Below are 23566 nucleotides of genomic sequence, written 5' to 3' on the forward strand. Positions count from 1 at the left end.
TCACTATCATGAGAACAGCAAGCGGGAAATCTGCCTTCATGATCCAGTCATCTCCCTCCAGCCCCTTCTTTCGACATTGGAGATTACAGTTTGACATGAGATTTGGGTGGGGACACAAATTCAAACCATATCAACTGGTGTCCTTTTAAAAGGGAAATTTGGACACAGAGAGATGTACAGAAAGAAGACCATGTGAAGACACGGGGAAGGTGGCTGTTTACCAGCCAAGGAGAGAATGCTAGTGTTATGAACCTTCCTTCAGAGCTTTCAGAAGGAAGCAGCTCTCCTGACACTGTGACTTTGGACTTCTAGCCTCCAGACTGTGAGAAAATACATTTCTGTCATTCAAGCTGCCCAGTCTCTGGTACTTTATTATGACAGCGCTAGCAAACTCATACAGCTTGTGAGGGGCATGGGGCGAAGGTGAGTTAAAACAACATAGATCTTTCCTACCAGGTTTCAGCTGCCATTCTCCTGATTAAGATTTGCTTAGTTGCTATAAACCTTTATCTATATTCCAGAATTCTAATAAAGCTGCTCTGACTTTTTTTTCCCATATTTCTGTGGAGGGATGGTCCCTAGGAGTTCCCCTCTCTGCCATTTTCCCAGACTGCAGTCTGTCACCAGTATTTTGCAGGTTTTGAGTTAGTTGACCTTTCTGCAGCACCTGACCCTACTGCCTGTTTTCTGCACAGCCTGTGCTGCTGGTTCCTGTGGCACCACACCACCCTCTTCTCTTACCTTCCTTCTAATGACATCTCATTCAAGGAATCTTTTCAGCCTCATGGTAAATAACATATCCCCCATGTATTGGTTTCCTGTTTCTGAATGAAACAAATTATCACGAGTGTAGTAGTGTAAACCACACATTTATTATCTTAGAGTTCTGGAAATCAGGAGTCTGAAATTAGTCTTATATGGCTAAAATCAAGGTGGTGGCGGGACTGGTAACTTCTAGAGGCTGGGAAGGGAGAATCTGTTGTCTTGCCTATTTCAGGTTATCATGGCCCCTTCCATTTTCAAAGCACGTGATGACTTCAGTCAGCCTTTGTCTGTAAAATGCCTTCTTATCTATAGTCAGATGTCCCTCTGACTCCCTATAAAGACACGTGATTACATTTATGGCCCACCTGGATAATCCAGGACAATCTCCCCTTTTCAAGTTTCGTAATCACATCTGCAAAGTCCTTTTTGCCATTTATGGTCATAGTCACAGGTTCCAGGGATTAGGACGTGGATATCTGTGGGGCCATTGTTCAGCCCACCACATCTGCGTTTTGATCCTTGACTCCCTGTTCCATCCTATTTACATACATGCATTGGCTTCTTACTCTCTTTGTATAAGTACATGGAGATGTATGTTTGTATCATGGAAGAGTATATATTTTTGTTTATATGTTTTTTAGAATTATATAGCCCATCTCATTTGGTATATATGTTACTGCAGCTTGTAAAAAAAATTAATATTGCACTGAAGATCTATCCAAGTTGATTAGTTTATTCCTTTTTATTCCATATATTCTGAGACCATACTGCACCTATCCATTTTTTCATTGAAAGGCATTTAGGTCATTTCCGTTTTTCCTTATTGTGTGTAATACTTCAGTAAACATCCTTTACTTTGTCTGCATAAAGAGAAAGGATTTCCAGGCTGGGCACAGTGGCTCACACCTGTAATCCCAGCACTTTGAGAGGCCAAAGTGGGAGGACTGCTTGAGCCCAGGAGTTTTTGACCAGCCTGGGTAACATAGGGAGACCCTGTCTCTACAAAAACATCTTTTTAATTACCTGGGCATGGTGGTGCATACTTCTAGTCCCAGCTTATCAGGAGTCTGAGGCAAGAGGACTGCTTGAGCCCAGCAGTTCAAGGCTGCGGTGAGTTATGATTGAGCCACTGCAGTCCAGCCTGGGCAACAGAGCGAGAAAGGATTTCCAGAGTTACTTGGTGCTACCAGTTTGTCTGCCAAGTTACCATACCACAGCCGTTTATGAGAGTACCATTTTCTCTATTTTTTTTTTGAGACGGAGTCTCACTCTGTCACCCAGGCTGGAGTGCAGTGGCGTAATCTCCGCTCACTGCAAGCTCTTCCTCCCAGGTTCATGCCATTCTCCTACCTCAGCCTCCCGGGTAGCTGGGACTACAGGCGCCCGCCACCATGCCCAGCTAATTTTTTGTATTTTTAATAGAGACGGGGTTTCACCATGTTTGCAGGATGGTCTCTATCTCCTGACCTTGTGATCCGCCCGCCTCAGCCTCCCAAAGTGCTGGGATTACAGGCGTGAGCCACTGCGCCTGGCAGAGAGTACCATTTTCTTTATCTTCTTCCTAGCAATTAATATAGTCATATTTTAAAATTGTGGCCAATCTGATGGATAAAGAAAACCTCATTGTTTTGATTTGAATTTCTCTGATCGTAGGGTTGAGCCTTTCAGTTTTCTTTTGTTGATATACGTTATGTACTTTTCTATTGATTTTGTTCTATATTTCTTACTAATTTATAAATTTGAAATACTTTATAGTAATCTTTGTGTTATTTTTCTTTTTTTATGAGACAGAGTTTCGCTCTTATTGCCCAAGCTGGAGTGCAATAGCACAATCTCTGCTCACTGCAACCTCCGCCTCCCTGGTTCAAGCAATTCTCCTGCCTCAGCCTCCCGAGTAGCTGGGATTACAAGCATGTGCCACCATGCCCGGCTAATTTTGTATTTTTAGTAGAGATGGGGTTTCTCCATGTTGGTCAGGCTGATCTCGAATTCCCGACTTCAGGTGATCTGCCTGCCTCGGCCTCCGAAAGTGCTGGGATTACAGGCGTGAGCCACTGTGCCCAGCTTATTATTATTATTATTATTTTTTGAGGTGGAGTCTCACTCTGTCACCCAGCCTGGAGTGCAGTGGCGCCATCTTGGCTCACAGCAACCTCTGCCTCCTGGGTTCAAGCAATTCTGCTGCCTCAGCCTCCTGAGTAGCTGGGATTACAGGCACCTGCTACCATGCCCTGCTAATTTTTTTTTTCCCCCAAGACGGAGTTTCACTCTTGTTGCCCAGGCTTGAGTACAATGGTGCTATCTCAACTCACTGCAACCTCTGCCTCCTGGGTTCAGGCGATTGTCCTGCCTCAGCCTCCCAAGTAGCTGGGATTACAGGTGCCCACCACCACACCTGGCTAATTTTAATTTTTTTTTTTTTTTTTTTTTTTTTAGTAGAGATGGGGTTTCACCATTTTGGCCAGGCTGATTTCAAACTCCTGATCTCAAGTGATCCACCTGCCTTGGCCTCACAAAGTGCTAGGATTACAGCCAATTTTTGTATTTTTAGAAGAGAGGGGGTTTTGCCATGTTGGCCAGGCTGGTCTCCAATTCCTGACCTCAAGTGATCCACTCGCCTTGGCCTCCCAAAGTGCCGGGGTTATAGTTGTGAGCCACCATACCTAGCCTTTTTTCTTAATTTGAAAATCTATATTCCAAAGGGCATTAACATGTTTATTTGCTTTATCCTGTAAAGCATAATATACCAAAATAACAATACCAATATTATTGTTAACAAAATATTTTTGAAACCAGTTTAAGATTTATTTTGCAGTTCTTTTGTCCTTAGGGCACAGCCCCATTGCGACATACAGTTAGATTCCTTTGTTTTAAATTTAGCAGAAATAATTCTCTGAGTGGTACGGCATCAACTTAGATATAATTAGATTTATTTGTTTCATTGCTGTTTGTTTTTAGAGTTTTTATTTTGAGAATCATTTTTTATAATTATGAAAAATATTTAAATGTTTCCAAAGACAAATCTGTAAAGCAAAGTATATTCAGAGATCAGTCTGAGATTCATCCCTTTCCCTCCATCTGGTTCCTTGTTCCTTTCCTCACCTTATGAAGAATGATTCATTTTGTTTTATGACTTATCTTTTTATTGTTACTTTTAATATAAGCAGATCTGTATGTGAATACACATATTTTCCTTTTGTATATAGAAGCTGCCACATTATACTTGATTTTCTCAGACTTTGTTTGGTCATATAATAGAACCTGGAGTTCACTCTGCAGTGGGATATGCAGGTCTTCCTCAGGTCTTGTTTCAGTCGCTTAGCACTCTGTAGTATGAGTGTACGACATACATTCAACCAGTTGTTTGCTAATCAACATTTGGGTTGTTTCCAGTCTTTTGCAAATTTAAATGCTGCTTTAGCTTTGTGCCTACATCTTTTCAATTTTTTTTTTTTTTTTTTTTTTTTTTTTTTTGTGGAGACGGATTCTTGCTCTGTTGCCCAGGCTGGAGTGCAATGGCATGATCTTGGCTTACTGTAACCTCCACCTCCTGGGTTCAAGAGGTTCTCCCTGTCTCAGCCCCCTGAGTAGCTGGCATTACAGGTGCCCACCACCACATCTGGCTAACTTTTTTTTGTATTTTTAGTAGAGACGGGGTTTTACCATATTAGTTAGACTGGTCTTGAACTCCTGACCTCAGGTGATCCACCTGCCTCGGCCTCCCAAAGTGCTAGGATTACAGGTGTGAGCAGCCACGCCCGGCCCCATCTTTTCAATTTTTGGCTAATGTGTCTTTGTGGTAGATTCTTAGAAGTGGGATTTCTAGGTCTAGTGGTAAATTCATATATATATAATGTAACTGAATACTGCCATATTTCACTTCATAGTGGCTGCTTATTTTGTATTATCACGAGCAGGATATGAGTATGCTTTTATACCTGTAGCAAACCAAACTAAGTGTATGTGTTATTCTTTTGGTTTTCTGCCAGTCTGATAGGAGTGAATGGTTCAATGCAATTTTTACTTACATTTTATTTTATTTTTTACTTTAAAGGGTAATCTTTTTTTTTTTTTGAGATGGAGTCTTCTTGTATCGCCCAGGCTGGAGTGCGGTGGTGTGATCTTGGCTCACTGCAACCTCTGCCTCCTGGGTTCGAGTGATTCTCCTGCCCCAGCCTCCCAAGTAGCTGGGATTACAGGCACCTGCTATCACCCCCGGGCTAATTTTTGTATATTTATTTATTTATTTATTTATTTATTTTTAAGACAGAGTCTCGCTGTGTCACCCAGGCTGGAGTGCAGTGGCACGATTTCAGCTCGCTGCAGCCTCTGCTTCCCAGGTTCAAGTGATTCTCCTGCCTCAGCCTCGTGAGTAGCTGGGACTACAGGCTCCTGTCACCATGCCCGGCTAATTTTTTTTGCATTTTTAGTAGAGATGGGGATTCACTATGTTGGCCAGGATGATCATGAACTCCTGACCTCATGATCCACCCGCCTTAGCCTCTCAAAGTGCTGGGATTACAGGCGTGAGCCACTGTGCCTGGCCAATTTTTGTATGTTTAGTAGAGACAGGGTTTCGCCATGTTGACCAGGCTGGTCTCGAACTCTTGACCTCAGGTGATCCGCCTGTCTCGGCCTCCCAAAGCACTGGTATTACAGGTGTGAGCCACCGCACCTGGCCTTTCCTTCTGTATTTTTAGGAACGCTTTGCCTTTTCTTTGTCATGTAAGTTACAGATACCTATGGTCTCAAAAAAAAAAAAAAAAAAAAGGACAATAAACACCAGTTTACCTAGATTCAACAGTTTTAAGTATTCTTGCACATGTTCTCTCTCTGTCTTTATCTATACGTAATTTTTCCAGGCCAGACACAGTGACTCATGCCTATAATCCCAACACTTTGTGGAGCAAAGGTGGGAGGATTGCTTGAGCCCAGGAGTACAAGACAGCCTTGAGTAACATAATGGGACTCCATGTTACAAAAAATTTTTAAAAATTAGCTGGACATGGCGGTGTGCACCTTTAGTCCCAGCTACCCAAGAAGCTTAGGCAGAAGGATCACTTGAACCCGGGAGGTCAAGGCTGCAGTGAGCTGTGATCGTGCCACTGCACTCCAGTGTGAGTGACAGAATGAGCTACCGTCTCAAAAGACAAAACAAATTTCCGTTTTCCCCAAAAATGTCCTCTGTAGCTTTGCTGGGCCCAAGAGCCAATCAAAGATGTTTTTTTAATTCCTTCATAGTAATGGACATTTAAAATAAGTCCTGGTCAGGAGTCTTGTTGAACAGTTATTCTTGAATTTAACTGCTCTTTAGAATCATTTGAAGCTCTTTAAATATTCCTATACCCAGGTGATATGCAACCATGCTTAGAAGCACTGTTGTAGAATGCCTGCACATCTGTATTTGACTGATTTGTTTTTCCTCACAATTAGATTCAGATTATACATTTTTCTTTTCTTTTTTTTTTTTTTTTTTTTTTTCCTTGAGAATGAGTCTAGCTCTGTCGCCCAGGCTGGAGTGCAGTGGCACGATCTCGGCTCACTGCAAACTCCACCTCCCGAGTTCAAGTGATTCTTGTGCCTCAGCCTCCCGAATAGCTGGGGTTACGGGCTCCTGCCACCATGCCCAGCTAATTTTTGTATTTTTAGTAGAGACAGGGTTTCACTGTGTTGGCCAGGCTGGCCTCGAATTCCTTACCTCGTGATCTGCCCACCTTGGCCTCCCAAAACGCTAGGATTACAACCATGAGCCACCACGCCCGGCCTATACATTTATCTTATGCCAGTTTATTATGTACTTTTTATATGATCTCTTTGTACCACTATTTGTAATGGTACCAAATATCTCCATTTGAAAAGCAGACTTTCTTTTCCTTTTTTTAAACTAATAATCTTTGGGTGGAATATGGAGACTATGTGAACATCCTCTTCCCAATAATCTTTCCCAATGGTTGACTATTTAGGGTGAGCACTTTTAGCATGTTTATTGGCCATGTTAGTGTTATCTTTTGTGAAATGACTGTTCAGAGCTTTTCCCCCATTTTTCTATTAGGTTGTCTTGCTTGTATTGATTTTAGAAGTATTTTATATATTCTGGGTATAGTCCCTTTAAAAGTTCGATATGTTGTCAATATTTTCTTCTGATTTGCATTTTTTTGCATTAATTGTGTCTTTTGATTAATTGACATTCTTAATGTGGTCCAGTTTATTTCAGTCTTCTCCTTTACGGTTAGTACTTTTGTTTCTTGCTTTAAAAAAACTTTGCTTGTGAATATAGTTTCATGTTATGTTTTTGAAGTTCTGTTGTTTTTACTCATCACATTTTAACCTACAATTCATCTGGAATTGATTGTCACATATTGTGTGAGATTGAAGTCAAGTTTTCCCTATATTTAAACCCATTTAATCAGCATAGTTTATTGAGACTATCCTTTTCCTCACTGCTCAGCTGTGAAACTTTTAAAAATAAATCAGGTATCCATGTTTGAAGGTCTGTTTCTAGACCATATTTTTTTTCTATTGGTGTTTCAATGTATTCTTTCACCAATACTGTCTTAAATTACTCTATAATAAATTCTTATATCCACTAGTGTGTTAGTTTTCTAATGCTTCTTTATAAGTTACCACAAAGTTTGCCACAAAACAACACAAATTTATTACCTCAGGTTCCATGGATCAGGAGTCTGGGAATGGGCTAGTTAGGTCCTGTGCTCAGGCATAAGGCCGCAACCAAGATATTGCCTGAGACACCTAATCTTAATGGAGGCTCAGAGTCCCCCATACACATGTGGCAGAATTCATTTCCCATAAATGAGAACCCATAATGGTTTGCTTCTTCTTAGAGGCCAGTAGGGACTCTTCTCTGATACTTTACCTTCTTTTCTTGAGACAGAGTCTCACTTGGTCACCCAGGCTGGAGTGCAGTGGCGCGATCTCTGCTCACTGCAACCTCCGCCTCCCAGGTTCAAGCTATTCCCGTGCCTCAGCCTCCTGAGTAGCTGGAATTACAGGCATGCGCCACCATGGCCAGCTAATTTTTGTATTTTTAGTAGAGACGTGGTTTGGCCATGTTGGCCAGGCTGGTCTTGAACCCCTGACCTCGTGATCCACCCGTCTTGGTCCCCCAAAGTGCTGGGATTACAGGCGTGAGCCACCACGCGTGGCCACTTTACCTTCTTTTTAAGGACTCACCTGATTGGGTAAGGCCCACCAAGACAATCTTTCTTTTGATCAACTCAAAATAAACTGATTAAGGTATCTTAATTATAACTGCAAAATCCATTTGCCATATAATGTAATATAATCTTTGCTGGAGCCACAAATTCTCACACTAGTGGGAGGAGATTATATAATGATGTAAGTCATTGAACCTTATCTCAGAATTCTGACAACCACAATTAGTGTGAGTTCACACATTTTTTTGTTCTTCTCTAAGACTGCCTTGGCCATTCTTGGTGGTTTAAAAAAATTTTTTTTTTAGTTTTAAAAATGTTGCCTCCATTTTTATTTATTTATTTTTTTGAGACACAGTCTAGCTCTGTTGGCCAGGCTGGAGTGCAGTGGCACAGCCTTAGCTCACTGCAACCTCCACCTCCCGGGTTCAAGTGATTCTCCTGCCCTGGCCTCCCAGATTTGCTGGGATTAACAGGCGTAAGCCACCACTCCCGGCCTTTTGCCTTAATTTTATGATGTTGGGAACATTCTTGGTTCTTTGAACTTTTTTTTTTTCTTTTTGAGACCTGTTGCCAGGTTGGAGTGCAGTGGCATGATCTCAGCTCACTGCAGCCTCTGCCTCCAGGATTCAAGCAATTCTGCCTCAGTCTCCCGAGTAGCTGGGACTACAGGTGCATACCACCATGCCCAGCTAATTTTTGTATTTTTGGTAGAGATGGGGTTTCACCATGTTGACCAGGCTGGTCTCGAACTCCCGACCTTGTGATCTGCCTGGCTTGGCCTCCCAAAGTGCTGGGATTGCAGGCGTGAGCCACCGCACTGAGCTGATTCTTTGAATTTCTATATATAAGCTTGAGAATCAATTTGTCGGTTTCCGCAAAAATATTTGCTAAGCTTTTGATTGGGATTACCTAGAATTTATGGGCCAATTTAGGAAAAATTGAGAACTTTGTAATATTGAGTTGTCCAATCCATGAATATAATTAGTTCCTTTATTTTTAAAGATATTCTGTTTTTTTAAAGATATTCTTTTGTTTTTCTCGAGAATGCTTTATCATTTTCTGTGTAATTGTCTTAGAAATGATTTGTTAGATTTATTCTCAGGTATTTCTTTTTTTTTTTTTTTTTTGAGACGGAGTCTTGCTCTGTCACCCAGGCTGGAGTGCAGTGGTGCGATCTCGGCTCACTGCAAACTCTGCCTCCTGCGTTCACGCCATTCTCCCGCCTCAGCCTCCCGAGTAGCTGGGACTACAGGCGCCCGCCACCACGCCCGGCTAATTTTTGGCATTTTTAGTAGAGACGGGGTTTCACCGTGTTAGCCAGGATGGTTTCGATCTCCTGACCTCATGATCCGCCCATCTCGGCCTCCCAGAGTGCTGGGATTACAAGTGTGAGCCCCCGTGCCTGGCTGCTATTTCATGTTTTTGATGGCACTGTAGGTGGTAGTTTGAAACAATTAGTTGCTGGTATATAGAAATCCACTTGATTTTTTTTTTTTTTTGAGCCGTAGTTTTGCTCTTATTGCCCAGGCTGGAGTGCAATGGCACGATATTGGCTCACCACAACTTCTGCCTCCCGCGTTCAAGCGATTCTCCTGCCTCAGCCTCTCGAGTAGCTGGGATTACAGGCATGTGCCACCACATTCAGCTAATTTTGTATTTTTAGTAGAGATGGGGTTTCTCCATGTTGGTCAGGCTGGTCTCAAACTCCTGACCTCAGGTGATCTGCCCACTCAGCCTCCCAGTGTGCTGGGATTACAGGTGTGAACTACCATGCCCAGCCAAAATCCACTTGATTTTATTTATTTATTTTTTTGAGACGGAGTATCGCTCTGTCATCTGGACTGGAGTGCAGTGGTGCGATCTCGGCTCTCTGCAACCTCTGCCTCCTAGGTTCAAGCAATTCTCCTCCCTCAGCCTCCCAAGTAGCTGGGACCACAGGCCCATGCCACCAAGTCCGGCTAATTTTTTGTATTTTTAGTAGAGACGGGGTTTCACCGTGTTAGCCAGGGTGGTCTCCATCTCCTGACCTCATGATCCGCCCTCCTGGGCCTCCCAAAGTGCTGGGATTACAGGCATGAGCCACTGTGCCCAGCCTCCACTTGATTTTTACACATTGATCTTGTATCCAAAAACTTACTGAATTCACTTGTTACTTAAAATAATTTGTAGATTCTTTTGCATGTTCTTCATGCAGAATTATGACATCTGCAGATACAGATAGCTTTATTCTATTCTAATTCTTATAACTTTTTATATCTTTTCTTGCCTTATTCCACTCAGTTTTCCACTCTGACCTATTTTTTTCCCCTATTTTCCAGTTCTCAGTGTATGCCATGAACATTTACCAGCTGTTTGTGTTGCTAACCTGGGAATGGTACTTCTTTCTCTCTCTGCTGGTTTGTGTCTACTTATTGGCTTCCCACTACCCACAGCAGTCAGTCATCTCTGAGCTAGATAAGACAGTCCATTGGATTAAAGAAGAAAATATTCAAATGCCTACCTACATATATTATAATCTAAGAAAAAGAGTGAAATTTAATACGTAGATTGGCAATATACGTTTATAATTTATAAATTAATAAAAAGGTTACCCAGGATAGGGCCAGGAGTGATGGCTCATGCCTGTAATCCCAGCACTTTGGGAGGCCAAGGTGGGTGGATCACCTGAGGTCGAGAGTTCGAGACCAGCCTGACCAACATGGAGCAACCCCATCTCTACTATAAATACAAACTTAGCTGGGCGTGGTGGCGCATTCCTGTAATCCCAGCTACTAGGGAGGCTGAGGCAGGATAATTGCTTGAACCCAGGAGGCAGAGGTTGCGGTGAGCCGAGATTACACCATTGCACTCCAGCCTGGGCAACAAAAATGAAACTCCATCTTAAAAAAAAAAAAAAAAAAAAAAGAAGGTTACCCAGGATTGAAAATGTCCAAATATTTTGGATACCCCTAATTCTATAGGAACAAGTCCAAAATTACTCAATAACATTCCCTGAATACCTCTATAGTTCTTTATCTTATCAGAGTCTCAAGCAATACTATTCTGTGTGCTTATTGTTACTCCTTTAACTACATGTGATAGCTGTATCCATTCTTAGGCTATTGCCTGGGTTCATGAATAACACTCTAGTTGTTTAAGAATTCAAATCTTTACCTCCTCAGTGAAACCCAACCGAATAGCAGGAATAGAACTTTTCTCCCCCTTTGTAAGCTTAGATAACTTTTTACATCTTTTCGCTATAGTACCTGCAACATCTTATTGTAGTATGTGATTATATGTTTGCCTGTGTTTATCAGATCGTATTTGCCTTGAGAACAGTAACATTGTTTTAGTTGTCTTCATATTCCCCCAAAGTAGGAGAATTCTTTGTGACACATAGGCACATGGTGGGACACCAATTACTTATCATGGTGGTGGGGTATATCTATTATGATTTCTTTTTTCCAACCAAGTACAGTGCAAAAGTAGACATCCTATGACACATTTTCTGATTAACTGTGAATAGTGAACATTATAATAATTCTCTTATAGCGTTTATGTCTTTAAATTTTGATTGCTTAAATTTGAATGGAATGTACTGTTTCAGGGATCCTTGTCATTTGAGGATGTGACTGTGGGCTTCACCCAGGAGGAGTGGCAGCATCTGGACCCTGCTCAGAGGACACTGTACAGGGATGTGATGCTAGAGAACTATAGCCACCTCGTCTCAGTGGGTAGGTAGGAACTGTTTTTCATGTAGACTCCTAGTGTGTACATATTTTCTTGGTTGCTGAAACTTGTGGAAGTTTTGTTGAGGTTAATTATAATAAACTTGATCTTCAGGGTATTAAGCAGAAGAACTGTTCGGGGTGCTATAAAGAATGTTGTTGTTTTCTTTTTCCACACGTGGTTGAAATTGGCTTTTGAAGTTTCATTTTCTCCCTCTTTCAGAGGCCCTAAAGTCCATTATCCTCACCCAGTTTCCATGTCATTTCCCATTCACAGGATATTGCGTCCCTAAAACAGAAGTGATCTTCAAATTGGAACAAGGAGAGCAGCCATGGATATTAAAGGAAGAGCCCCCAGGCCAGAGATACCCAGGTGAGGTGGCATGTATCAAGCAGAAGGATGCCAGTGACATGGTATAAATTCTTTTAATTCTCAAGAGTTTGCATGGCCAGGCACAGTGGCTCAATGCCTGTAATCCCAGCACTTTGGGAGGCCAAGATGGGCGGATCACCTGAGGTCAGAGTTTGAGACCAGCCTGGCCAACATGGTGAAACCCCATGTCTACAAAAATGCAAAAATTAACCGGGCATGATGGCAGGTGCCTGTAATCCCAGCTACTCAAGAGGCAGAGGCAAGAGAATCACTTGAACCAGGAAGGTGGAGGTTGCAGTGACCTGAGATTGCACCACTGTATTCCAGCCTGGGCGACAGGGCGAGACTCTGTCTCAAAAAAACAAAAAAAAAGAACAGTGTACTCATATGTTCATTCCCACGATGTGTCACTCAAGTTTTAGGTGCTGGAAATAGAGTAGTGAACTGAATTTTATCCATGACCTCATGGAGCTTACCTTCTGATTGGGAGAAAAAGATAAGGAACAAAAATGACAACACTACCACACATGCACAGATATGCCAAGTGGTCATGTAAAATAGTAAGGAAATTAAAGAAGGTTAAGAATGATGGAGTGTTAAACTTTAGAAAGGTGGGCTTTTGGATGCTGTGAACTTGAATGATATAAGGGTGGGAGTTGGCGGTGGTCTTGATAGCAGGGAAAGCATCAAGTGCAGGGCACTGAGGCAGGAGTGCACGTGTGGTCTTTGAGGAGCACAAATATCCGTGTGGATTGAAAAGAATGAGTGAGGCAAGAGTGGTATGAGTTGATGTTGGAGAGGTAATGGGAGCCCAAATTATGTAGGGCCATATGGCCATGATAAGGACTATGATTTTATTTTGAGTAAAATGAGAAGCTGTTGGTATGATTTGATCCAATAAGGAACATTTGCTAATTTGTCTTTGAAATGAATATCTCTGGCTGTTAAGCAAAGAAAATACTATTGGGGACAGAGGGATGAAAGCAGGAACATGAGTCAAGAGAGTATTTCAGTCTGCAAAAAGGCAATAGTAGCTTACACTTTGGAGTGGTGGTGATTATTAAAAGTGATTGGCTTTTGGCCGGGCACAGTGGCTCACGCCTGTAATCCCAGCACTTTGGGAGGCCGAGATGGGCAGATCACCTGAGGTCAGGAGTTCAAGACCAGCCTGCCTGACATGGTGAAACCCTGTCTCTACTAAAAATACAAAAATTAGCCAGGCATGGTAGCATGAGCCTGTAATCCCAGCCACCCAGGAGGCTGTGGTGGGAGAATTGCTGGAACCCGGGGGGCAGAGGCTGAGGTGAGCTGAGATTGCACCACTGCACTCCAGCCTAGGTGACAGAGCAAGACTCTGTCTCAAAAAAAAAATTAAAAAGTGGTTGGCTTTTCAATATGTTTTGAATGTGGGACCTGTAACATTTGCTATTGAGTGGGATATGGAACATGAAAGAAAGAAAGGAGTCAAGAGTGACTCCAAAGATTTCACCCAGAACAGTTGCATAAATGGGTACCAGTTGGGGGATATTGAGGAGAAACAGTTTTGGAGGGATTGTTTAGTTTGCACACATAAAGTTTCAGGTGATTATAAAGTATCCAGGTTTACATGGCGAATAAGCATTTGGGCATATAAGCAGGTAGTTTGGGGCAAGTCCAAGAGGAAGATATTTATTTGGAAATTATCAGCTTATGGCAGTAGTTAACAGTTTTTAAGTTTAGTATTTAAAGCTGATGGATTAGATAACCTCTCTTTTGGGGTAGGACTGGAGGCTGTCCCCTGGGTCATTAGCTTTCAGAAGTCATGAAAGTGAGGAGACTGAGCAAAGAAGAAAGAAAAAGCAGTTTGGGGATGAGTGGAAAACAAAGAATGTAGTATCCTGCAGCCAAGTGAAGACAGTGTTTCAAGGACAAAGTGAGCTTCTCTGAAGCAGGATGTGTAAAGTCAGCATTGTCTCTGTCTACAGATCCTCCAGAAGCAATAAGGAAAAAGAGCAACACAAACTTCATCTCATGACAATAGAGGATATCTGAAACCCCAAATCAATACAAGTGGAAATGCTGCCAGAATCACTGAAAAATTAAGGAGGGCTATATGTACCAGCAGATGAAAAGAAACAAAAACATTTCTGGTGCTTGAAGGAACTGGTAAAATACTTGAGAGAGACAAAGTACATATTCTGAGGTGCAAAGCTTAAATCTCTCTTGCAATAACATCAGTGCTGTGCACAGGACAGCTGGAGCTCTTTTGAATGCAGTCTGGTTCTGTGAAGCTGATGTAGGGTTAAGTATGGAAACAGAAACACAAGTCATATTTTTCTGTGACAATGCAAGAAATGAGAGTTTCCATTTCAGAAAAAAATGTTACAGACACCTGTATGTGGGGAAATAAACTTACATGCTATCTTAGCTTGTATTCCTACAAACAATTTGAAATAAAAATTTACTCGATAACTATTGGTCAGGATGGGCAGACCTACTACAGAAGTGAGGAAATGGGGAGTAAGGCTGGTTAGGACGAAGAGAAAGTACAAGAGGGTGATAATAGAGTAAGCCATTACTAAGGCTACTCTGGCAAGAAAGGAGCGACAATCTGGGTTGATGCATAAACTGAGTTTGGTATATGTGCAAAACACTTGTTCATAAGAAGCTCTCTTGTTAGGTTAATACATGGCTCTGTTCCTTTTACCTAGTAAAACTGATGCAGTGTAAAAGCTCATGTCCTTTGAAGCTGAGTAATCCAAAAGGAACCAGCATAAAATGCCCCACAAAACTACTGCAAGAATAAAGAGGTGGAAAAGATTAGGAAAAAAAAGTAGGTGATGAAATGTCACCTGATCAAAGTGGACATAAAGTAGATAAATAATTGGGCCAAATAATAAACCATGAATTTCAAAAAGGACTAATTGAATTGATTGCCTGCATGATATGAGAGTTCAAGAAGGATGTTAAGGCAACAGTATAATGTTTTAATTCATTTAATAAAATGCATTCTGGGATGTCAGGCTGAGAAAAGAATTGGAAGAGAAAATAAGAATCCCAGTAAAGAAAGCAAATTGGAGCCAGGCACGGTGGCTCACACCTGTAATCCCTGCACTTTGGGAGGCCAAGGCCGGTGGATCACTAGAAGTCAGGAGTTTGAGACCAGCCTGGCCAACATAGTGAAACCCCATCTCTACTAAAAATAGAAAAAATTAGCCGGGAATGGTGGCACACCTGTAATCCCAGTTACTTAGGAGGCTGAGGCAGGAGAATAGCTTGAACCCAGCAGGCAGAGGCTGCAGTGAGTCAAGATCACCACTGCACTCTAGCCTGGGCAACAGAATGAAACTCCATCTCAAAAAAAATAAAAGCAAATTGGAGGAGTCTCAAAGAATAGGCATTGCTGAAATGTAGATTAGAAATAAATGTGGAAAGCCTTTCAAGCAAGAAGAAACTGAAGTAAATAAAAGTTTACTTGCATAGTTAGTATAAAAGATACTTCACATATATACTATACATACGGTTCATTCCCCAAAGTAGAAAATGAAATAAATAGAACCAATATTGAAAATATTCCAATAACACTTTTTGGGGAAAAGAAGATACAATTGAATCTACATAAAAAGACAAACCATCCCTCAGGAAGGCAGAACAACAATGATCAACATTGTGATATATTCCTAATAATATTACTAGATTTCAAAGATAATCATTTTGACAGCCAATCAATATAAGAAAAAAGTCCAGCTGATCTCAGCCTTTTCCATAACAAAATTTGCTAAACAAAACTGATAAAAGTCTGTAGAGCAATTGCTACAAAATCATTAGGGTGGGTCAAATTAAGAACTTTATACCAGGTTAAAGAGCGATTCTTTAGCAAAAAAGAGGAAACCTTTTTTTGAATAGGCAAGAATTCTGGGCCCTTCGTCCCTAAGACCTTTTATTAGAGGATGAATATCAGATAAACAAGAAGTGAAACAAAAAGCATGGTAAAAATATTGGTGGTAGCCTCTGAATTTAATTGAGAAACTAATTCTAAAGCAAATGTGAGAATGTGTTATTGAAAACCTGGGCATTATAGACTGTATTTAATTTGATTAAGTGGAGGCTAAAAACAAGTGGGAAGAATGACAGTATTCTAATAAAGTGAATTATGTTAAAATGCAGTGTATACATTCCTAAGAATCACTGCTCTGTGCAAATTAGTACAATAAAAATCATAGGACTAATGGGAAAATGAGGTCAAGGACTAACACTCAAAAACTTTCTGTGTCAGTGATACACAACAGTGAAGTCTTCAGTTGCAATTTTAGATTTAATTTCTCCTTTTGATTATTTTGGCTTTTGCTTTATGAATTTTGGAGTATTATTAATTTGTACATATTAGGATCCTTATGTCCACTTCATGAATTAACCACTTAATAATTATGTAATGTCTCTGTTTATACCTAGTAATATTCTTTGTTCTAAATGCTACTTTGATATTAATTTAGCTCTTCCAGTTGTCTTTTAATTTTATTTACCTTTTTCCATACTTTTAATCTGTTTATATTTAAAGTGAATTTGTTTTTCTTTTTTTTCTTGAGATGGAGTCTTGCTCTGTCACCCAGGCTGGATTGCAATGGCATAGTTTCGGCTCACTGCAACCTCTGCCTCCTGGGTTCAAGCAATTCTCCTGCCTCAGCCTCCCGAGTAGCTGGGATTACAGGCACGTGCCACCACACCTGGCTAATTTTTTGTATTTTTGGTAGAGACAAGGTTTCACTATGTTGTCCAGGCTGGTCTTGAACTCCTGACCTTGTGATCCGCCCACTTCGGCCTCCCAGAGTGCTGGGATTACAGGCATGAGCCACTGCACCCAGCCATGAATTTCTTAAAATAGCATGCGGTTGGATGTTGCTTTTATACCTTATGTGAAACCTTCTACTTTTTTTTGTTGTTGTTGTGGGGGATGGTGTCTCACTCTGTTGCCTGGGCTGGAATGCAGTGGCACAGTCTCAGCTCACTGCAGCTTCTGCCTCCCGGGTTCAAGCTATTTCCAGCTAAATTTTGTACTTTTAGTAGAGACAGGATTTCACCATGTTGACCAGGCTGGTCTTGAGCTCCTAATCTCAAGTGATCTGCCTGCCTCAGTCTTCCAAAGCGCTAGGATTACAGGCGTGAGCCACCACGCCTGGCCTTCTACTTCTTAATTGTGATATTTCAACCACATATATTTAATATAATTTTTTAATGTTTGGATTCATATTATTTTGCTGAGTGTTTCCTCCTTGCTCATTTGTTCTTTTTCCTTTTTTTCCTCGTTTTCTCTCATTTGGATTGATAATTTTTATTTTGTTTTATCTCCTGTTGAAAAACAATAAAATTGAATCTTCAAAAAATAATAATAAGCTCTTGCTATATCCATGATACAAAGTTTTGATCTGATGACCTTCCCCTTTCTATTTCCAGTGCCTTTGGCCACTCACGCAGTGTTTTACCTGTGGTCAGGAGTCTGGGAGGATGTTCTGATACCCTGCAAATTGGCAAGAACTGAAACTAAAATCATTACTGACAAATCATAAATCTTCCTCACTTATCTTATTTGTTGCATTCTATAAGCCTGCTGCTCTCACAAATGACCCTCATAATGTTACTTCGTTTTTGTCTTTCTGTCATCCTTTCTTAATGATGTTACGTAACTGTCTGTTATTGGGATGGGTGCGGTGGCTCACGCCTGTAGTCCCAGCACTTTGGGAGGCTGAGGTGGGTGGATCATTTGAGGTCAGGAGTTCGAGACCAGCCTGGCCAACATGGTGAAACCCCATCTCTACCAAAAATATAAAAAATTAGCCAGGTGTGGTAGCACATGCTTGTAATCCCAGCTAATCAGGAGGCTGATGCAGGAGAATCACTTGAACTTGGGAGATGGAGGTTGCAGTGAGCTGAGATCATGCCACTGCACTCCAGCCTAGGTGACAGAGCAAAACTGCATCTCAAAAAAAAGCCAGGCACAGTGGCTCACACCTGTAATCCCAGCACTTAGGCTGAGGGGGGTGGATCATCTGAGATGAGGAGTTCAAGACCCACCTGGCCAACATGGTGAAACCCTGTCTCTACTAAAATACAAAAATTAGCTGGGCATGGTGGCAGGTGCCTGTAATCCCAGCTACTCAGGAGGCTGAGGCAGGATAATCGCTTGAACCCAGGAAGCAGAGGTTGCAGTGAGCTAAGATTGCACCACTGCACTCCAGCATGGGTGACAGAGCCAGACTCCATCTCAAAACAAAACGTATCTATTACTGTTTTACTTTTGTAGACTGTCTTCTAAATATTTTTATATTTTATATTTTCACTTTTCACTTACCACCTGAAACACTAACCACTGCAACCCCTGCCTTGTGGGTTCACGTGGTAGAAGAACACCATTTAAAACTTGATATGTTTCATACAAATAAAACCATTCCTCTGACATTTTTCTTCTCTTTTTTTCTTTTTCTTTTTTTTCTTTTTGAGACAGAGTTGTGCTCTTGTTGCCCAGGCTGGAGTGCAATGGCGCGATCTCAGCTCACTGCAGCCTCCGCCTCCCGGGTTCAAGTGATTCTCCTGTCCAGCCTCCCTAGTAGCTGGGATTACAGGCATGTGCCACCACACCCAGCTAATTTTGCATTTTTAGTAGAGACGGGGTTTCTTCATGTTGGTCAGGCTGGTCTTGAACTCCCAACCTCAGGTGATCCTCCCTCCTGGGCTTCCCAAAGTGCTGAGATTACAGGTGTGAGCCACCATGCCTGGCCTCCTCTGATATTTTTCTAGAACGCTGTTAACTACTAGTTTTCCTTGCCTCTCTCATTCTCTGCATGTCCCATTTCTAGGTTAGCCATTTTTATATTTATATTATTTATTTTATATCTTTTTAGTATCATTTTTATATCTAATGTTTTATGTTATTACTTGTGTCTATTCTATATTCACCGTGCTTTATGGTTATTTGTAACCTCTGTGTTGTTTTGAAGTACGTATTTGTAAATTGCCCATTGTGTGTTCTAAATTTCCACCCTACTTTCCACATTATAGGGTTTTGTGTTTATTTTCTTCTAGCCAAAGGGCTGGAGGAGATTAACACTTTTTGGATTACTTTATTCTAAGAAACTAAGTCAACTATATATAAAAGCACGTTTGTATGTAAGTGTAATTTCATCACAAATATCACAAGACTCATAAGTTGTGGTTATTTTTTATTTCTAGAAGTCTGCAAAGTGGATGATCAACTAGAACACTGTCAGGAAATCCAGGACAGACATATCTGGCAAGCTCCATATATCAACAACAAAACACTGACTATAGAGAGAGGTAACATATTAAGAAAAGTGTTTGATTTCAGCATAGACCCACTTCCTTCCATGAAAATACCTTGTAAATGTGACTTATGTGGTATGAGTTTGCAATACATTTCAGATTTATTTAATAGTAAGAAAAACTATTTTAAGAAAGATGCCTCATGACCTCAGTGCATATGGAAAACTATTCCTAGTAACCATGAAAAAACTCATATGGAAGAGAAACTTTATGAGTTTATTCAAAATGGAAAATGCCTCAGTCATAAGGAGGACTTCATTTCATATCTGAAAATTCAAAATTTAGAGCAATCTTTTGAATATAAGGAATGTGAGAAGGATTTCTATGGAAAGGCAGTTTTCATTACATATAAGCAAGCTTACACAAGAGAGAGTCCTTGTGTACATAATGAATGTAATGAAGTGTTCTGTAATAATTCAACTCTCATGGTCCATAAAATGTCAGAAAAAAGAGAAAACTTTTATGAGTTTAATGAATATGAAAAATCCTTTGAGAAGTCCACTTTCTTGAAACATAGAGTTCATTTGGAGGTGAAATACTATAAATATATTGAAAGTGTAGGTAATTTTAACAGATTAAGCTTTCCTAACAGAAGAGAGAAAACATTTGAAAGTAACAAATCAGGGGAACCTTTGTATGAGAAGTCAGTACTTAATGTAACTCAGAGAACACACAGAGGAACAGACGTCTGTGGATGTGAGCAATGTGGAAAACCATTCTATGAAAAGTCAAAGCTAACCAAACATCAAAGAATCCATACAGGGGAGAAACCCTATGTATGTAATAAATGAGAAAAATGCTTTTCTAGGAAATCTCTCCTCACTTTACATCAGACAGTCCACACAGGAGAGAAACCCTATAAATGTAAGGAATGTGGGAAATGCTTTTCTAGGAATTCACACCTCATAATACATCAGAGAACTCACATAGGAGAGAAACCCTATGAATGTAAGGAATGTAGAAAAAGCTTCTATCATAAGTCATATCTTACAGTACATCAGAGAATTCACACAGGGGAGAAATCCTATGAATGTAATCAATGTGGAAAAACCTTCATAAGCAACTCTGTTCTCAATACATCGTAAAACACATACAGGTGAGAAACCCTATGAATGTAATGAATGTGGGAAATCTTTCTCTAGGAGTTCATATCTTACAATACATCAGAGAACTCACACAGGCGACAAACCCTATGTATGTAGGGTATGTAGCAAAACCTTTTGCCACAAGTCTGATGTCACTAAACATCAGAAGACTCACCTAGGGGGAAAACCCTATGAATGTATTCAGTGTGGGAAAACTTTTAGTCATAACTCAGACCTAAAAGTACATCAGAGAACACATACAAAGGAGAAACCCTATGAATGTACTGAGTGTGGGAAATCCTTCTCTGAGAAATCAGTCCTCACAATACATCAGAGAATACACACGGGAAAAACCTTATAAATGTAATGCATGTGGAAAAACCTTCTACAATAAATCAGACCTAACCAAACATCAGAGAACACACACAGATGAGAAGCCCTATGAATGTAAGGAATGTGGGAAATTCTTCTCTAGGAATTCATACCTTACAATACACCAGAGAATGCATACAGGAGGCAAACCCTATGTGTGTAAAAAATGTGGGAAAACCTACCATAAGGCAGACTGTACAGTACATAAGAGAACACACAGAGGGGAGAAATCTTATTACTGTAATGAATGTGGGAAAACCTTTATTTGCAACTCAGTCCTCAAATCACATCAGAGAACACACACAGGAGAAGCCCTATGGATGTAATGAGTGTGGGAAGTCCTCTGAGAAATCAGTCTTTACTGTACGTCAGAGAATACACACAGGGGAAAAACCTTACAAATGTAATGAATGCGGGAAGTCCTTCTATCATAAGTCAGATCTCACTAAACCTCAGAGAACACACACAGGAGAGAAACCCTATGAATGTAATCAGTGTGGGAAAAACTTCAGTTGCAGCTCAGGCCTCAAAGTACATCAGAGAAAACACAAGGGAGAAACCCTATGAATGTAACCAGTGTGGGAAACCCTCTGAGAAATAAACTCTCATAGCACATCCAAGGATACACATGGGAAAAAGCTTATAAATGTAGAAATGAGAGAAATCTTTCTCAAGCAATTCATACCTGAAAATACTTAGGAGAAATCAAATAGGACATGACCCCTGTGAATGTAACGAATTTGGCAAACCTTTTACCATAAGTCATCTTCCAAAGTAAATAAGAGAATAGATATAGGGGAAATTCCTAATAATGTAATGAATGTTTGAAAATCTGTAAGAGACAACTACAAAGTAACTGAATACATGTAGAAGAAATGCTACTAATACATGTAGGGAATATGGGGAAATATTTTGCTATAATTTGGAATTTATTAAAGAACTTACATAGGAAATAATCTAATGACTCACATGGATATATGAAAATGTTCTTCCAGAGAATGACCATTAATAAAAATAAGATAAACCACATCTAGAAAAAACTGTCAACATTCTGTGGGGTTTTTTTTCTTTTGACAACTTTATGCACAAGTTTTACTCATTGTATATTAAAGAAATAATAGGGAAGATACTCAGAGAATGCAGCAAATGTAGTTGAGCCTATATCAAGAAATGCCATTTTACTGAGCAAGATAATTCATATTGAGTTAAAGTCATAACAGATATTTTGAATGTGAAGACATTAACAAAAATTCAGACCTTATATCTGAAGATTATGTTAAAGGGAATGTGTTAATTTAGGAAATAATGAATAGAAATTTTCTTCTAGATACAGTATTATACTGAAAGTCATGTTTAAAAAAAATCAGTCATGTTTTGTTCTGACCCTAAATTTTTTAATGGAAATATAACTGTAAATAGAATTCTATACAAATAATAACTGTACAGTATGAAGATTTTTATAAAGCACAAATAAATTCAATAACCTTTTCAGTCTCTGAGTCCACTTTTGGGGAAAGAGTGTTACCCCATGGCCCTTCCTATCATGAGCCTCTCCTGTCCTTGATTAGTCTGCCCTCCAACTATACTGTTGCCTCTGCATTTTCTGCCTAATGGACCTACCCTTAGGGGAGCTCAGGATGGACCACCCTCTTACCAGAACGTACACTGGGACCAGCCAGAGGCAGTGGGCTATACGTTGTTGTTGAGGCTGCATCTGCCCCCCTTCCTAGGTGCAGAAACTGGAAACCACATTAAGTGTGTGTACAAAGCTAGAGGACCACCTAGAAACCTCTAGCTCATGTGACCTTGGTCTCCAATTCAGAGCCACAGGAAGCTCAGTATAGCTTACTTTTTTGAATCCATGCCTATTGACTCAATTTTAATGAACGCTTTTAGGTGGGCTGGTGTAGTTTTAGTGAAATATTTCATAACATAACCATCAGTGTACTTATTGCAGCTTGGAAGTCAAGTATTACAAAAATAGTTGAAGCATCTGCATATCATTCCCAAATTCCTTTAACTTCCTATAACTTTTACCACCTTTAAGCCTTATTTTAAACTTGGTTTTTATTGATACCACGTCTCATTACTTTCATTCTTTCTTTCCATATATACACATACACTGTTGTTTATGTACAATAACATTTTGTTGTTTTTGCAAGTATTTGCAAAAGTTGAAGTTATTCAGTTTTTGTCTTCAAATGCATGGTTTTGACCTTTTTACCTGCTGATATATTTAGCTTTACTTATTTTAATAAAGTATAGTAAATGACTGTGTAACTATAAAACATTGTCCATTTTCCTGTTTATGAAATTTCAAAATTTTGTTTCACTATTAAAACAATGTATGATAATTTTTATAAATCAACTTAGGTATAATTTAAACATGGTAAAAGATTCCCTGTTTAGCCAATTTTATGAGTGATATGGTTTGGGGCTCTGAGTCCCTACCCAAATCTCATCTTGAATTGTAATCCCCATGTGTTGAAGGAAGGACCTGACAAGAGGTGATTGGATCATGGGAGTGGTTTCTCCCGTGCTGTTCTCATGATAGTGAGGGAGTTCTCACGAGATCTGATATTTTCAAAAACGTCAGTTTCCCTCACACTCACTTGCTGTCTCCTGCCACCCTGTTAATAAGTTGCCTGCTTTCCCTTCACTTTTCACCATGATTGTAAGTTTCCTGAGGCCTCCCCAGCCATTCTGAACTGTGAGTAATTAAACTTCTTTTGTTTATAAATTATCCAGTCTCAGGTAGTATCTTTATAGCAGTGA

The 23566-nt window shown here is 40.2% G+C and overlaps 2 protein-coding genes across 3 annotated transcripts; both read left to right on the top strand.

The window, feature by feature from the left end:
• The first annotated feature begins 7 nt into the window (after positions 1–7).
• LOC116461493 (zinc finger protein 37A-like) lies at positions 8–20139 on the top strand. Of its 2 annotated transcripts, none has more exons than XM_032143273.2 (4): positions 8–787; positions 11527–11653; positions 11925–12020; positions 19224–20139. In XM_032143273.2, exons 1-4 carry the CDS (start codon positions 752–754, stop codon positions 19478–19480), a joined length of 516 nt encoding a protein of 171 aa, XP_031999164.1. In that variant the 5' UTR covers positions 8–751; the 3' UTR covers positions 19481–20139. The 2 variants fall into 2 exon arrangements, with proteins under 2 accessions (XP_031999164.1, XP_031999172.1); XM_032143281.2 differs by lacking the exon at positions 19224–20139 and adding an exon at positions 13985–18478.
• LOC116480908 (gastrula zinc finger protein XlCGF17.1-like) lies at positions 19529–20870 on the top strand. Its single transcript, XM_032173376.1, is given in 3 exon segments — positions 19529–19895; positions 20127–20406; positions 20408–20870. Coding segments are annotated over 3 exon segments (1020 nt in total). The 3' UTR covers positions 20781–20870.
• Positions 20871–23566: the final 2696 nt, after the last annotated feature.

This window comes from Hylobates moloch, unplaced genomic scaffold (assembly GCF_009828535.3).
Source record: "Hylobates moloch isolate HMO894 unplaced genomic scaffold, HMol_V3 SCAFFOLD_3, whole genome shotgun sequence".
Lineage (NCBI taxonomy): Eukaryota > Metazoa > Chordata > Mammalia > Primates > Hylobatidae > Hylobates > Hylobates moloch.

Bases quoted from the DNA above. Each gene is read 5' to 3' on its own strand.
- LOC116461493 (XM_032143273.2), top strand. From the start codon at position 752: ATGACATCTCATTCAAGGAATCTTTTCAGCCTCATG. The intron at 788-11,526 runs GTAAATAACATA...GTACTGTTTCAG, and splicing joins GGAATCTTTTCAGCCTCATG to GGATCCTTGTCATTTGAGGA. The intron at 11,654-11,924 runs GTAGGTAGGAAC...TCCCATTCACAG, and splicing joins TAGCCACCTCGTCTCAGTGG to GATATTGCGTCCCTAAAACA.